The sequence below is a fragment of the Saccostrea echinata genome, unplaced genomic scaffold (genome assembly GCF_033153115.1).
Source record: "Saccostrea echinata isolate AGI-Se365-2 ecotype Australia unplaced genomic scaffold, CSIRO_AGI_Sech_v1 ptg000019l, whole genome shotgun sequence".
NCBI classification, from domain to species: Eukaryota; Metazoa; Mollusca; class Bivalvia; order Ostreida; family Ostreidae; genus Saccostrea; species Saccostrea echinata.
In genome coordinates this window covers 5,084,477-5,101,033 of record NW_026889768.1, presented here as the reverse complement: position 1 = coordinate 5,101,033, position 16,557 = coordinate 5,084,477, and the positions used below count along the sequence as shown (strand labels likewise).

Genomic DNA, 16,557 nt, shown 5'->3' with positions numbered 1-16,557 from the left:
GAGAAAACAAGGTGAATTGTTCTTTACAGCAATCAAACATTTTCATAAAGTTCTGCTTTGCAGAAGTGAATACTTACATCATGTACCATTTGTGGATCTTGCACACTTATGTGAACACAATCTCATCACCATAATGACAGAAATCTATCAATTTACTTATTTTCAGACTAGGAAGGGTAAATTCATTGTATACTGTAAATGTATTGAATTTGGCAGAAAGCTGTTTCTGCTAAATCAAAAACATCACTAAATGTCTTGTTCAAACATTTATATATATTTATATCAAGTGCATTCAGAAAGTGCCAAATCAAATCTACGTTAACTTGCTGAAAAAATTAATTTCTGCCAAATATCATACACAGCAAGTATAATACAATTACAGTAATCTGATAATGCAGGCATTAATAAGTTACATGTACCGCAATGACAATTTATTTTGTTGTTCAATTTGAAAAAAAATCATGATACAATAATCTTTAACGAGGAACCATAGTATAAAAACTGAGGGAAAAAAATTTATATCATTCTTTTCTTGATTTTTTGTGATGTTTGATTTACTCTTAACTTGCTTAAAAAACAGATACCTGTACAGTGTAGAAATAATTAAAAGTGTCCAAGTTCTTTTAAAGACACTAATGTCATAAAAAAGAATATTCAAGCAAGAACAATAAACTTTTCATCTGAAGTCAGATACAGCCTACTCCACTTATATTGAAATCGCCTATTCTGAAATATCACTTACTGGGTATTTTGAGGTAAAGTATTGACCCACTGAGCTAATAATGAGTTTTTTTTATAACCATTATATATTGAAGTTCTCTTGGCCAGTCATCGTCACAATTCGTAATTATACAAGTAGATGCTAGATGTTAGCAGACATATTTTCTCCTTATATGTTTTCATTGTGCAATTTTATAATAAATTATTAGAGTTACATGTATCTCATTCTTGCTGATCATACATGAACACACATTGTTACAAGAAAGAAAAAAAAAACATCCTTTTTGGATAATGAAAATGAATTAATATCTGCCATAAATAAAAATGTGAAAATCTAAATCAGAATTAGCAAAGGATTTTGGGATAAATCCTTGCAAACTAGCAATGTTATACATGTAGCATGCTGCTAATGTTGGAGGCAGCCTTTGAGTCTAGCAATCTTTCTCCTAAACAAAAAGGAATATGACTTGGAATATACCAAGGTTAAAAAATGTTTGACTTTTTATCAACTATTTCTTCAACGTACAGACTATTTTATTTCACAATTCAAGTGTTGTAAATTTTGTAATGATGAACCATGTAATTTGTTTGGGTGGGTTTTTAGATCAGGATCAGGATTTCAAAACATTGTCTTCACATGGCCAGTTTCTGTGTTGGTCCCTTGAACTTCAATATCTCTGAAGTAGACTGTATATATTTTTTGATAATGCCCTTACTTTGATCATTATAAATGTAAATTGGAGAGCAATTTCAGTTTTTAAGAATATAAATGTAAGTAAACAAAACGAATGTAATGGGTATGTATACAGTGGTGGTGAAGGCAGTGCTGCATCAACTTGTCCCTTCAATACATGTACATACAATATCAACTTTTTAAAACAAAGTATCAAAAAAAATCTATGTACTGAAAAAATGTAAGAACCTGGTCAATACAAAATAAAGAACCATTTATAATGGAAGACATTAACCTTACAAACACCAACAACAAAAGAAATGGATTTTATAGAAAATTTATCACAGGCTCAAGACACCCAGCATAAAAACAGTTATCTACAGTTACACCTTCCCCAAACAATTAAAATCTGTATAAAAAGTTAAGGACACTGGCCAAATACCTGTTCATGTATGTATATTTTAGATACACATATTCCCCCCAAAAAAAGAGCCATTAAAATTATTCATTTACAGTGCGTGTACAAATTAAGTATATAATTAGTAAAAGAGAGTCAAAATCAATTATTTCAGTAAATTACAAAACAATGTAAATAAATTTGATTACTGGCATAAGTGAACTTTGAGATGAAATATTAAGTTGCTGCAATTGTTGATTGAGGATGTCAAGCTATTGTGTAAGACTAGTCTCTGGCCTCTGTAATGGTAGACTTAGTTATTATATAAGACCAGTCTCTGGCCTCTTGCAATGGTTGACTTAGCTATCGTATAAGACCAGTATCAGGACTTACTCCTGTAATGGTCGACTTAGGATCTGGTGAAAGAGAACTCCAAGATGTCTCTTCACACTTTTTAATGGAGGAACACTCTTCAGTTATCTCCCCTATCTGACACACTTCCTGTACGCTCCAGAACTCTTCACACAGTCTACCTGTCCATTCCTCCAACACATGTCCATGTTTCTGGCCATTCTCATCAGCAGCTGCTCGAGCTTCTCCTATGTTAGTCACTTTCAAAACTTCCTCAAACTCTGAAAAATCTTGCTTTGCATAAAAACCGATTGGTCCATTGTGATGTAAGGCTGCTCTGCTAGGGTCCAGAGTCTTACCCTTAAACACAGTTAAAGGAAGAACAAGGAATTTTACCTCCGCGAAGACTTGCCATCTGTACATGAGTTTGCTAGTCCACACTCCTGGTCGTAATGGCTGTTTTAGCAAAGGTTTGAATGGTCGAATTTGACCTTCACCTGTGATGTTGACATCGTAGGAAGCAGCTATGACCTTGGCAGGGTCAATCCATGCAATAGATACTGTTAATGGTTCACCTGGTCCCCAGGTATGTTTTAAAACTAAGTCACTGTATGGACCTAGGAACAAGCCATAGTTCCTGAATATGGACTCTTTTAAGTCATAATCTGTGCCAACCTGTTGGGAAAAGTACCATGTTAAGATACTAGATATCTTCATTGATTCTTATGGTATGAAAAAATAGGACATTCTTAAGCTTTTAAAATTAAAATTTCAATTTGACAAAACACTGAATGTCTCTTCTTGCATTTTATCTTTTTTGGCACTCAATGGGGAAAAAAACTGAGAGATATCTGAGAATTTGAAATACTGAGGTTAAAATAAATAAAGAAAAAGAAGTTGGGACTTCCAACTGACTTCAACATATCCATGGTATTTGATATATTGGTGTTCTCAAGATAACTAAGTTCAACTGTATACATGTTTATATCACAAGATAAAGGGAGCTAAAGTGAACTAACAAGTTCACAAAATACACTTTTCAGAATATAGAACCTCAACATTAATGAGCCTGCCAGCAGGCACAGGGGGTTCTATCACTGTATCACCTACCTATGTATCAGGCCCTTGAAGTTCTATCAATGTATCACCTACCTTAGCATCAGGCCATTGATGGTCTAGCACTGTAACACCTACCTCGACATTAATGAGCCTGCCAGCAGGCCCTGGTGGGTCTATCACTGTATAATGCTGCCTCATCATCACATGACTCTCAAGAACCACTTTGGCTCCACCCCTTGTGATGGCCTCAAACATCACTAGAAGTCCCTGGTTCCTATCACTCCTCTGGAATACGTGGACCTGAAGCAGTTTCTCTGGCACCACCTGACACTGTGTCGCTGTGTCTGCCATCAGAAGAGCAGCTGTCAATCTCATAAAGGACAGGTAAAAACTCAGGTAAGTGTCATCTACCCTAGTGCTGGAGTCTAGATAGTGGTACTCATTCTGCCAATAGTTAGTCAGGGCTGTTACATCTGAAAAGAATGGCCTAAGTATGTATTATATGTTGGCTTTTATATAGATTGCTCTGTATCTAAAATTTTGTCTAAAAATTATCCTATGGAACTAGTTTATTTGCAAGAACTTTTTTTTGTATTTGCATAGTATCAATTTGAAAATAATTGGAGGCACATAACTCCAACATGTTTTATGACTGCAGAAACAGATGGCCTGAGGCACAGTTACGATATTCCAAGCTATTTTTATATTTAGAGAGAACGTTTATTTTAAGAACCTTGGGTATCAGAAAGATACATTGGATCAGTTACATCAATGTCTGTAAGGTGTTTTCTATATATTGTAAAAGTGGAATTTTTGTTGAAAATGCTGATGAAATTGATGAATGAGAAAAATCCTCAATGTTTCCACTTGTCAACTTTCACATTCTTGTTAAAGAGCACTGTTAAATACTATTATATAGTCCAAGTTTTCACTCGCCATATTTCTAAAATATTTAAATCGTCAACCTTTCAACCCTTCAATATAACCATGTTTACAGTACCTTTCATCTCATTTCCAAACAAGTAAACATCCATACTGTTGATAATATCTTGGTTTACTACTGGCTCAAATTTTCTGCCAAAAAACACTGGCTTTGATTCAATACTCTGAAAAATCAAATAGATTAGAACTGATCATAAATGGTCACAATAGCTTACATGTAAAATGAAAACTGAGTGGTAACTGACCAGAATTCTGTCCAGGTCTTTGGAGAGGAAGTCATTGGGGGAACATCCACACCAGTCTACGATATTCTTGTGTTGACATTTACATCCCCTTTTCCTGTCCCAGTTTGTGACATGAAGGTTGTTTTCCATCCATTTATCACAGTAGTGGCTATTATGGAGCAATGTGTGGAAAAAAGACTGTAACATGGATAATGCAGCAGGTTATTTAAAGCACAGCAATTAATTACAACAGAAAGGGTTTAGTGCAATACAGTGTATTACAATTTTCCCAGTTATCAAGCAAAAAATTGATACAAAGACCCCCCCTTCCAATATTTTTGGATGTCACATTATTCTATAACACTGGTATGTGTGTATAACTCTACATACCTCCACAGGCAGTAATGTGTACTTGTACAGCTTCTTCAGTCCTGTTAACAGTTTATCTTCTGAGGTGGTGACATACTCGCAGAACTGACGAGGAAGCCCCACCCAGTCACTACCCCCATCCATCTGAATCCCTGTGGGGAGGGTTCGTGGTCCTAAACGCCACAGGTGGTGGTCACACTGCAGGAAAGTCTGATCCAGGCCCTGTTTCTTCAAAAATCTAAATGTTCACAATAAGGGACACATCTAAATAAAATTTTCTGAGTGGACATATGGGGCATAAATGTATATGTAATTTCTTTATAATATAGAAGTAAAAATATAACTGCTGATTAGAATGTTTTTCAGCTTTGTTACAAGAAATGTCATGCTAGCAGTACAAGTCATAGTGTGTGTAGAAAAGTTGCATTCCTTTACAGGAGTTTAATCATAATGAACGTAATAAAGTAAAACATGTTTATTTTGATCATAGATATTGCAAAATAATGCTTACAAAGAACTTTTTTTCACCAAGTACTAGAAAATAAAGAATAACTAACTGAATGTAACAAATATGGATTTAATCAAGCAATTCTAAATGTCTTTGGGAATTTGCTAAAACCAAATTTTACTTAATAAGTTATCACTCTCTTTTGATGACTGTAAATTTTCAAATGTCAGAAACATGCTCTTTAGGAAATTATTAAAGGAAAGATTTTTCTTTGTGTGGAAATTTTATATTGTCCTGTGATTTTTTTTCTTAAAGCTACAAGTTGTGTTACTGTAGTTGTCCATTCAAACTGTAAAATCACTCAATCAAAAGAGGTCAGATTTTTGTGGTTCAAGGGAAAAATATTGGGTTGTCTGGATTTGATTGAGTGTTTAGTTATTTTACATTGAAAAAGTAACATTTCATTAAGGACATGAATTTGTGGGTCTCTTCATGTTACAAAAATAACAAAAATCAACCTCAAGAAATTAATTAATTTCTCTGAGTATCTATCAATCCCCTGTTACTGTATTGACTGATGTACAATTATTACTTACAGAGAGGTATTCCTGCCATGAGACTTGATGAACACATAACCTCTGTACTTTGTCAAGTAGGAAATTAGGGCATCCAATCTTCTGTAATAGAGTCATAATCTTCTTATATCAACAGAAGAACATAATGTAGAAACATACAATAGTAAATTAACTACCAGACTTACTTGATTGGGTAGTCACTTTCACTCAGGTTAACATAGTAGTCCCACTTTTTATAAGAATCAAGTGCCTCCTTCATGATGTGTAAATGGGCATCTAGAAGATTGGCACCACCCCAGATTGTGGCAAAACGCTTACGAACAAGATAGACATTGGGTAACATATCCTCCAAGGGAAGCAACTCTCGATACAGGTATTCTTGTCTCTGAAAATATACATGTAGGTACAGAATATTGGTGTATGATTATAGTAATATGCTGCAATGTGTAATTTATTATTTTTACATAAATGGAATTTCAAACATGTCCATGTATGTTTAGGTTCTGTGATATGATTTAATCAATTTAATTTTTTCACACTGTGTCAATTTTCTTGCATATTCTATCTGAAAAATTTCAATCCATTATACTGAAATTATCATCCCAGCTGAAGAACTGAAATTGTAATCAAAGTAGCGTTTTTCATTAGGTTAAATATTCCTTGCTGATTTAAAGTTAATAATTGTTGTGTGGCCATCGATAAAATTTTTTTTGTTTGATGTATTCTGACCCAAATTTTTTAAGGTGAGTAAGTAGGTAGAGTTTTAGTAAGTAGGTAGAGTTTTTTTTTTCATTCAATCATCTAACACACTGATAGCTGTATGAAAAAATTTAAATGTACACTTTTATTCCTCCATGATTCTTTCATAAACTTCATTGACATGGTTTAGAAGTTTGTAAAATGCACCCCCCCCCCCCCCCCAAATGCATGGAATGTAAAGTTTAAAAGCAATCTGGGTGTTTTGTATTATCCCAGAAACAAAAAAAAATAAAAAAAAATTAAGTACTGAAAAAACATGATTGGGTCAGGGCAATTTTGATAGGTAAATCAGAGTACATCAAACAAACATTTTTTTTGTTAGCCTTAGTCTTACCATATCAATGTGTAGAAGGTAAAAATGGTCTTGATGGTAGATGGCCTTGAGTAATCTTCTAACTTGTCTGACCTGACGACCACTCAAGGTCAATACAAACATGACCCTGACCTTTGGTTGGATATCCTCCTCAAAATGTAGATCTCCTGGGCCATTACTCAGTCTCTCTGTAATATGCAATCAATATGAGTTCTAACAATTAGTGTTAGACAATCAAAGACTGATAAATCAAATGTTTGATGGCTCATGATAAGGATGAGGCAAAATCATATTTCAACAGAATTATACATTATTAATTGTGTGATACAGTCTGTAGATTGAATTTTTGAAATTGATTAAAAATTCTTCGGCCAGATCCTAGATCCCAATGCTAGGGCAAGTGATAACATTACTTATCTCAGGAAGTTCCCCTATATGTATATACATTATATGTACACATACTCTTGTAAATACAATATATCCATTGTGTTTATTTTTCTATATCTTGAGTTACAAGTTCACAAAATCAGTATATTATAATGTTCTCATTTGTTTTCTTAATAAATCCTGTTCACTACATATAAGTACTGATAAAAACACTTAATATTATATAATTTTGCAAGACAAAACCTTTGTATTTAGAAAGACAGATTTACTTTCTTGCATCATATATGCAAAATATCTAATACACATTCTATTATGTAAACTGTGATCTCTCTCTCTTCTGTGTATGAGCAAATTTCAGTCAGTAAGATGTAGTCTTGTCTTTAATGTAAGTATCTAGAGTATATTGTACCATACACCCTCAATGAATGATTAATTAGTAATGTCACTTTATCTCTGATAATGCATACATTTACATCTGATTGCATAATACATGTATCAAACACTTCCTCATTATGTGTTAAGGGTTAACTGAAAATAGGGAAAAGGCCCTACAAGTACAGTACTATACACAACAACAGTCCACCTAGTCAATGTACTTGAGAAATAAGCACTTATTTTTATTGTATTTACCTTGAATACCTGTACTGTACACATCACTGGTGAGATATCCTCCACAAATTGAGTACAGATATCTGTATTTACCTTGTATACCTGCACTGTACACATTACTGGTGAGATATCCTCCACATATTGAGTACAGAGTCCTGTATTTTACATGGAATACCTGTACTGTACACATCACTGGTGAGATATCCTCCACAAATTGAGTACAGATATCTGTATTTACCTTGGATACCTGTACTGTACACATTACTGGTGAGATATCCTCCACATATTGAGTACAGAGTCCTGTATTTACCTTGTATACCTGTACTGTACACATCACTGGTGAGATATCCTCCAAACATTGAGTACAGAGTCCTGTATTTACCTTGTATACCTGTACTGTACACATTACTGGTGAGATATCCTCCACACATTTCACTGGTTTTAGCGGGGCAGGGCTGGTTACATGCAGCTCCTTCAATTCCATGTTTACCAAAAGAATTCCCACACCAACATTCCCTTCCATACTGCAGGCCTGCATATCTGAAACCTACACAATCCAAATATTAATATGATATCAACATCAAACAAAAAACCCTGAAATTTTAGTTTAAAATATTTATTTTTTTAAATTTAGATTCTGTACACTCTTTTTATACTCTGACTTTAATTTCCTATGTATAAACAGTAACCCTATTAGATAATTAATGCAGGTGTGTGCTATAATTAACCTGATTATACTTAATAGGTATCTTCTTACAGATGTTTTATTTGTAACAAATCTGCCAATAGATAGTCTTCTGTACATAGTTAGATCTGTATACAGTAATTTATCTGTTCCTTTAGACAGTCACCTATACAGAGGTGGGTTGTACTTTACCTGTCTGTAGACAGTAGTCTATACAGAGCTGTGACCAGTTCTCAGTGGGGAAAGTCTTTTGATGAGAAAAGTCTCGATCCTCTGGATCGTCCTTATAGCAGCCATAGTAATGCCCCTTAGAATGGTTACCTGCAAAAAGGAAATTAAACTTCTCACATGAATCTTATTCACTACATTTGTGTCATTTCACTATCTATGAAGTCAAAAGTAGGACAAAAGTCCCAAGGTTGTGTTTAAGGAGGTTGGATCCTGTCATCAAAAGTAATGAGAATTTTTTATCAAGTATATTTTTAGAATTTATACACGTAGCTTTATTAAAAATCAAAACAAAAAATGGGGGTCAATACGCTTCTTTTGGCACTACAGAGCATTTAGTTTGACCTTTTTGCACTGAAAATACATCTTACACATAAATCAATTTTTAAGTTTTTCCTTCAATATTTTTTGTTCAAATAAATTATGGGAACAAAAACAGTCTTATTTTATCTTAAATAGACACATTAAAATTTGTGACAACGAAGAAATTTTCAAATTACTCCGCATGTTCAATTATTTGACCTTTTTGCACTCAAACATTTTCATTTTTCTGGCATTAAAAATTTAACAAGCAAAAAAATCATTTGAAAGTAATGACATTTTACTGAATTTAAGAAGAATGGTAAAAAGTATCGTATATATTCAGAAAAGAAAATTAAAAGTGGGGGTCTGTGATGTTAATTTTAAGATATTACTAAAATAGTGCTAATTTTAAGCTTAAATTAGGGCTATTTTTTTTCTTCATTTTCAAAATTTATTTCCTATATTTATCAAATATGATGATAGAATTCATGACAGTTTATTTAATAGATAATTTAGGACCAGTATAAAACAGTCCACTGCAAAAAAAAATAACTATGTGTGCAGACTGCATGTAAAAATAGGAATCCAAACTTAACATACTTTAGATACTTCGAAAGAGAAAAAAATGATCATTTTCTTCCAAAAAACCTTCCGCCACAAAATATAGTTCCTCACTTAATGCTTTTGGTATGGAATTCAATCATGGAGTTTTAACTGAATATAGTTAAATTGGCATTGTAGAATCCAAATTTATTGTAAGAATTAAAACATTTTGGAGAATTTTTGAAATATAGCTTAAGATAAAAATCTGCTCAAAAGCTCAGGAGCGAACCTCGTTAAATGACATACTTGTTAAATCCAACTTAAAACATTTTTTTCACATTTAACTAAAACAAGGGCACCCCAACATGGAGCATCTGCTTGTAAAGGAGCACAATGATCCTGATTTAAATTATTACTACATATACCTAACTTTCGTTATACATTTAGCACTCACTCACACACAGGCATGTTACCATATCCCCTCAAACTTTGTTGCAAGGGGTTAAAAAAGGCTGCTATTAAGGAAGCATGGGTACACAATAAATTTCATTCGAGCGCTGAATGAAGCAAAGTCAGATACACTTTATTTTTCAGTATTTTTTTTAATTATCACTTCATTTCACACAATAAAGAGTAATTTACATGTAAATTATTTACTTTTATAGTATTTAATATACACATAAATAACTTTACACAAGTTTCATTTCACGTGTCTTACCTTTCAGGTGGCAGGTGTTGGGCAGAGAGCCTGGATACACGCCCCCCTCCTGTATCCCACAGGTCGTGTCAGCTATCTCCTGTTTACACTCTATGGTTTTGGCTCTCTTAATGGCTGAAAGAGCCTGAGAGCTTTCTATTGTACAAGGAGGGATGAAATCCTGGAGAAACCGTATCTTGTGTTGGAGATCTTCCTTAGATAAATTATGGGATTCCTCACTTGTGAGGACCTCTGCAGGGTGACTATCATCTCTGTCATGTTCCACATTTATAGCTTCTTCTTTCTCTTCCCCTAAAGGCTCCTCTATGATTTCTCTGTCTGCGGGTCTCTCCAGGGTATCATCTTCTGGCTATATTAAAATGAAAAGATTGTCTTTAGTTGGAAAATTCTTGTATAGTGGAAAAAGTCAAAAAACAAATTTAAAGAATTTGAAGTAGAACAGAGAACATGTTGCATACTGTACAACTTTACTGATACACAGAGTATAACAGTAATGCCATCAAAGAACATCCATTATACCTATGGGAATTGCTTAAAAGTGCTCTTTATATTGATTAAAATCTTTTGGGATGTGACTACTTTGCGTAAACTCCAAAACTTATGGCACTTATAGCACTGCATATTTTTTCTGTATGCCTATTTTTATGCATCTAGCAATTTTTTTCTATTATGAATTCCATATCAGTTGATATTTGTTTCCTATTTCTATTCATAGCAAGTACAAAGTATTTCCATGTACAGGTATGTATATTACTATATACTTTATTTTGATATATTATGTATAAAATGTGTCAAACAGTATATTTATATTTGCAAATGTTTTCTTTTATATAACACTATTAAAGGCAACGCGTATCTATATTCATATAAACATGGGTTCCTTGTGTCACAAAGGTTCGACATAATTTCTCAGTGACGTCATAAAGGGTTGACGCGCAATCAATGGATCAAATACATGCTATTGAGTAACTTGAGTTTGAAAAATAAAACATTTCACGCATTAAAGATTAGAATAAGGAAAATATAAAATATGAATAAGTCATAAATGTAAATATAAGTAATAAGGTATCATTTTAAAACATCTATCGGGATATAAATACGGGTTGGTACGAGATCAAATTTACCATAAAGCCCTTCCGCCTTTAAGGAATTTGATCTCGTGACCAACCCTTATTTATATCCCAATAGATGTTTAAAAATGATACATTATTTCTTAAATACAAGCAATATTAATGTTAGGTGCATTATTTAGAAAGTTTTGACAATGTTGATGAATGAAAAGAATATTTATTACATCAGAATGATCAGTTAATTGTAAATATGAAAATGGATATATAATGAATATTTATCATGTTTATGAAATTATAAATCTATACAAATACAATTAAGAGACAAAAAAAGAGAATTATTGATTGAACAGTTCTACATTATATACAGATAATTGTTATTCCTGAAGTTCTAAACAAGTATCACTGGAACATACCACTGATACCAGCCAGGTGTCAAAACACTGTAACTAATCCTTGCAGTGTGTAACAACTGGAGTGTCAATTAGTTGTGACTGAGAACTGAGAGAAGTGCTGAAACATATTGGTGTTAAAACATTGTGCATCCATCATTTAAAATTTATTTTTATCTTATGATCATTTTAATTGTCCATATCCTTTGTCATGTTTGTGCTGATAATATATTGTAACAGAAGTCTGGGGAGGAGAAAAATGTCACAGATCAGACCTGGATTCCAACCCAGATCCCCTAAATCTCCAGTCAGGTGCTCTACTAACTGAGCTATCTGGCCCGGAGTACAAATTTGATTTGTTTTCATGATTCTTGGTGATGACCCAGTGGCATTGCCATTCTGAATCATTGTGACCATAGGCACTCCCCATCTTAACTGTTAAAAAAAATATATACCTACTATACTATAAACATGTTTATAGTATAGTAGGTATATATTTTTTTTAACAATTAAGATGGGGAGTGCCGATGATTGTGACAGAAAAGTGCTGAAACATCACTTGTCCCAAAATCTTGTGCATCCAGCAAAGACATAAAAAAGGGAGGAACGTGGTGGTTAGAAAGGTGGCTGGACAGATCAGTTGAGAGAGTACGGGGGAGGCCTGGGGGGGGGGGGCAAGTCCACCACATTTTGTCCCTTCTTGTTACAGATTGTGGAGTGTCTGATACATATCCAGTAGCACATATGGCAGGTGCTGCAACCTGTTTTTCTATGGCATACGTTTGGGATGCAACACATCAAGTTTGATACATTTTCCAGCGAGACATTTGCCGCATGACATTTTCATTTAAGCCATACCTTGTCTCCCGGAGCAATATCCGCATCCTTTACGTTGAAATTGTATATAATAAACTGAATACAAAGGATTACAAACGCTACGTAAAATATATATCTATATTTACAACACAATCTTCTCGACGAGGCAATCCGTGAGGCAGCCATCGAACATTTCTACCTCCAAAAACTGAAGAGGAGTCGTGTAAATCAAGATACCTGAGAGCCCAAAAATATCAACCATGTAAAATAAACTGTTTTTCACAGAATATGTGAACGAATTCAACCGTCCATTATAATTGCTTTTATCGTGATCTTTTTCTTAAAAACCTAACGTTAGATGTATAATCTACAGCAGGCTAATTTGCTTTGAAAAGGCAGTTCTGCGTCTAGAATTTCTGGAAAGGGGGGGGGGATTAAATCCTGATCTCTTCCTTCGCGTATAGTTTTAACAGGTGAAATACCTGATAGGGGGAGCTTGGCTTGGGATATAGTCTTTAGAACATTTATAAGGAGCATGGCCTCACCATTGTTTTGTAACAGGAGAGGAGAAAAATGCCACAGACCTGACCTGAATTTGAACCAAGGTCCCTTGAATCTCCAATCAGGTGTTCTACCAACTTAGTTATCTGGCCACCAGCGAACAACCCCGTCCAACTGCCACGTTACTCTCTACTTAAAGATCTTCACCCTGAAGACACCAATCCAGGCTCTTCCCTGACAGGTCTTTCACCAGTCACTTCTATGGCATGGCACAGCACCAAATGTAACAGGAAAGGAGAAAAGTGCGAAAGATGCATCAACTACATGTATTAAAATTTGTTGACTTTGCAAGTCATAGGTTAAAATACACAGTCAACAGCATTTTCCATAAGAATAAGCTACTGGCCAAATTGACCGCTTCAGCTGATAAAAATGCCACAGAGATTTGTCATAAACCTTAACCCAAAGCCTGTTACAGTTGATCTCTAAACCTTTACTTTGAAAAAAAGGGAAAACACTGAGTAAAATTCATAAAGTAGATCATTGTGACCTACTTTTTTTAGTTGACACACCCTGATGACCCAAAATTCATCAAAGATATTAGTGAAAATGGTTTGAAAATGAAAAGCTATAAAAATACTACCCGGTAGATAGTATCCGTAAATACCACAGACTTTAGACTAGATCCAGATGACTCATGGACCCCCGAGAACTCATGATGAACTTGTGTGTGGTGAATCTGTGAACCCATGGTACCTTTGTAGTTCATGATAAACCCATGGATGTTGTGGTAAACTCATGGAGCCCATGGAACTCGTAGTCATGATCATGGAACTCATGGTAAAGTCATAGAACTCTTGGTGAACTTATGAAACTCAGGTTGAACTCATTCAACCAATGAACTCAGGGTGAACTCATGGAGCCCATGGTGAACTCAAAGGACCAATGGAATTCTGGGAGAACATGTCTCATGTATTTGTATGCCATTTATTTTTTTTTAACAACAGACAAGTTTGTTGTGAAATTTTGGGATCTAAATATAGATTCTGACAGAAAAACCACTTCCCAGTGAGTAGTGAATCAAAAGGATGAGAAAGAAAAGAAAGTAATATTTTGCTTTTTTTTATTTCAATTTTATAAAATATTAGCTTAATGGAAAACATTATGACTCATTTCTTACATCCTGTAATAGAAATATGTACACATTCACAGATCACATACATACTTAAAGTGAAGACAACATTTAACAGTGAACACAATATGGTGGGTGATGTGTGTATAAGGTAGCCTACAGCACTATTGAATCAATTCCTGATGACTTTGCATTTGATAGTTTCCTTTTTTGCAAATCATTGTGGTATATGTGTAATTATATAAAGAGTAAATATTTTCAAAAGTACAGTCACACATCATTTCTCTGTCTGCACATCAAAATAAACTAAAATTCACATCATGTACAATGTCTCGCTGTAAAATGTATACAGGTATTCAATGTATAAAGACCATATTTTGTATCTAATAAATGAACAGTCCTATATTTGTAATTATGGTATCATTTTGAAGGTGTTATGAAATAAAAATATTCCACCAAAGAAAATTACCAAAATTTGATTATTGTCAAATTAATTGCACCTTGAATTTTACATTGAAGTCTATGGACAATGCATGTGTTATTAAGATATTGAAAAAAGTAATTTGAATTTCATAAAAAGGTCTTGGTGAAAATATGCATACTCTCTCTCTTTATTAAAATATGAAATAAAATTAATCAATTACCGCAGATATTTTGACGAAATTAAAATTTTCTTCTTTGCATCAAGGGCAGATAACACTTCAAAAACTTTTAAAGTGCAAAATGACCAGTTTCTCATAAGTTATCAGTCATGTGAATTTCGTTCATTTCAATTTCATCGTTATCTAGCAATGTATTTTTAACTAGTTTAAAATGATTCAAAATTGTTCAAAATCCCTTCATTATACATTGAATACCTTAAGCAAAAATCTTAAAATGCCTATGAATCTGTGTGCCACTGATTGTAAAGCACAAGTTAGAAATGACACAAAGTAATATCTGGTCTCATTTACAATGACTTGACCTGTGTTTTAACTTAAAAAGTATTTGGTTCATTTCACAATAACTTTGGTCCCTTCTTCAAGAACATGTATGTAAAACCAAGTGATAACAGATATCGAAGCTTGTACATTCACTGTTTAAACTACATTCATGAAAATACAAACAACAAACAATACAGATATCTGCTCAGGTGTACAATTTATGAGCCTTTATGCACACAATTTCTCTCAGTAAAACCTATTACACTATATACAGATGATAAGTTAGAAATCAGAAAGAAGACAAAGAGAGAAACTACACCACACATGTATTACAGGGAGATAACTCTACATTTTAAGGCCACTAGTTTAATTATTGAAAAGGTTCTATGGATTATCAGGAAAATCAAAATTGGGTGAGTAGGTAAAATTTTGCTAAAAATACAATTACACGCATTAAACATTTTGAGAAACAAAGAAATTTCACATAATTGGAAGAGAATTTGGTATGGCCTTCTAGCTTTTCTATATTTTCCTGAAACTAATGTTCATGTATGCATTGACATGTTTCTTACTTTATTACAAACAATCACAGCATGATCCATTTGACCTGAGTTTGAACACTGTCATTGAAGATAAGGCCAAATAAAAAATTATGTGTGGTTCCGGTTACCCGAACTTCCCTATTTTATACCCCCGACCCTAAACTTTTTTGGGGGGCAATTTTCATATTTTTTCCGGAATTTTCCCCGATTTCCATCAATGGCTCCAGTTTAAGTTTTAGTTTCAGCAATGACGGCCTGCAAAACATAGTGCAAGTGTTTAATAGTGTTAAATCCAAAGCAAGCTAGCATGTAGGTGTCCCCTACCAACATTGACTAGTATATTATCACACCACATCTGAATGCCATTTGCAAAGCAGTGATAGGTATTATTTAGAAAAAATTAAGAAAATCATTTTCCAAAAAAAAAAATTCCCTACCTACCTACCCTAATTTTTTTGGAAGTGTAACCAGAACCACACATATTTTTTTGTTTGGCCTAAGTTTACTCAAATAGTTTTCCAAGCATTCCACTACCAGTGCAGATATACAACTTTAACATCATAGTTTAAAGATAAATATTCATATTTGTTTCAAACAGCACTATTCTTGAAAACGTTCACATGAAATCAGAAGATAAAAGCTGTGAAAAAAAAGTTCTTGAATCAAATTCTATCTAACAGTGTAATTTCTTTATATCTTTTTGTGCAGTTTTAATTAAGACAGAAAACCCATTCAAGTCCTTGCCATGAAATCACTCACTCCATGGTAAGTCATAAAGGCAATGAAAGATTATCTTAAAACCCAAAATATACTAAGGCCAAATAAAAAAATATGTGTGGTTCCGGTTACCCGACCGTCCCTATTTTATACCCCCGACCCTA

At 33.7% G+C, this 16,557-nt stretch overlaps 1 protein-coding gene across 1 annotated transcript; it reads right to left on the bottom strand.

Annotated features, from left to right (window-relative positions):
• Nucleotides 1-2,019: 2,019 nt before the first annotated feature.
• Nucleotides 2,020-12,771, bottom strand: LOC133189616 (xylosyltransferase oxt-like). Its single transcript, XM_061325009.1, has 12 exons — nucleotides 12,621-12,771; nucleotides 10,304-10,652; nucleotides 8,704-8,832; nucleotides 8,209-8,373; nucleotides 6,852-7,018; nucleotides 5,944-6,143; nucleotides 5,780-5,860; nucleotides 4,757-4,973; nucleotides 4,388-4,564; nucleotides 4,201-4,306; nucleotides 3,336-3,673; nucleotides 2,020-2,816 (listed from the first exon to the last, which is right to left on the bottom strand). Exons 1-12 carry the CDS (start codon nucleotides 12,762-12,764, stop codon nucleotides 2,154-2,156), a joined length of 2,736 nt encoding a protein of 911 aa, XP_061180993.1. The 5' UTR covers nucleotides 12,765-12,771; the 3' UTR covers nucleotides 2,020-2,153.
• Between the last annotated feature and the right edge of the window lie 3,786 nt (nucleotides 12,772-16,557).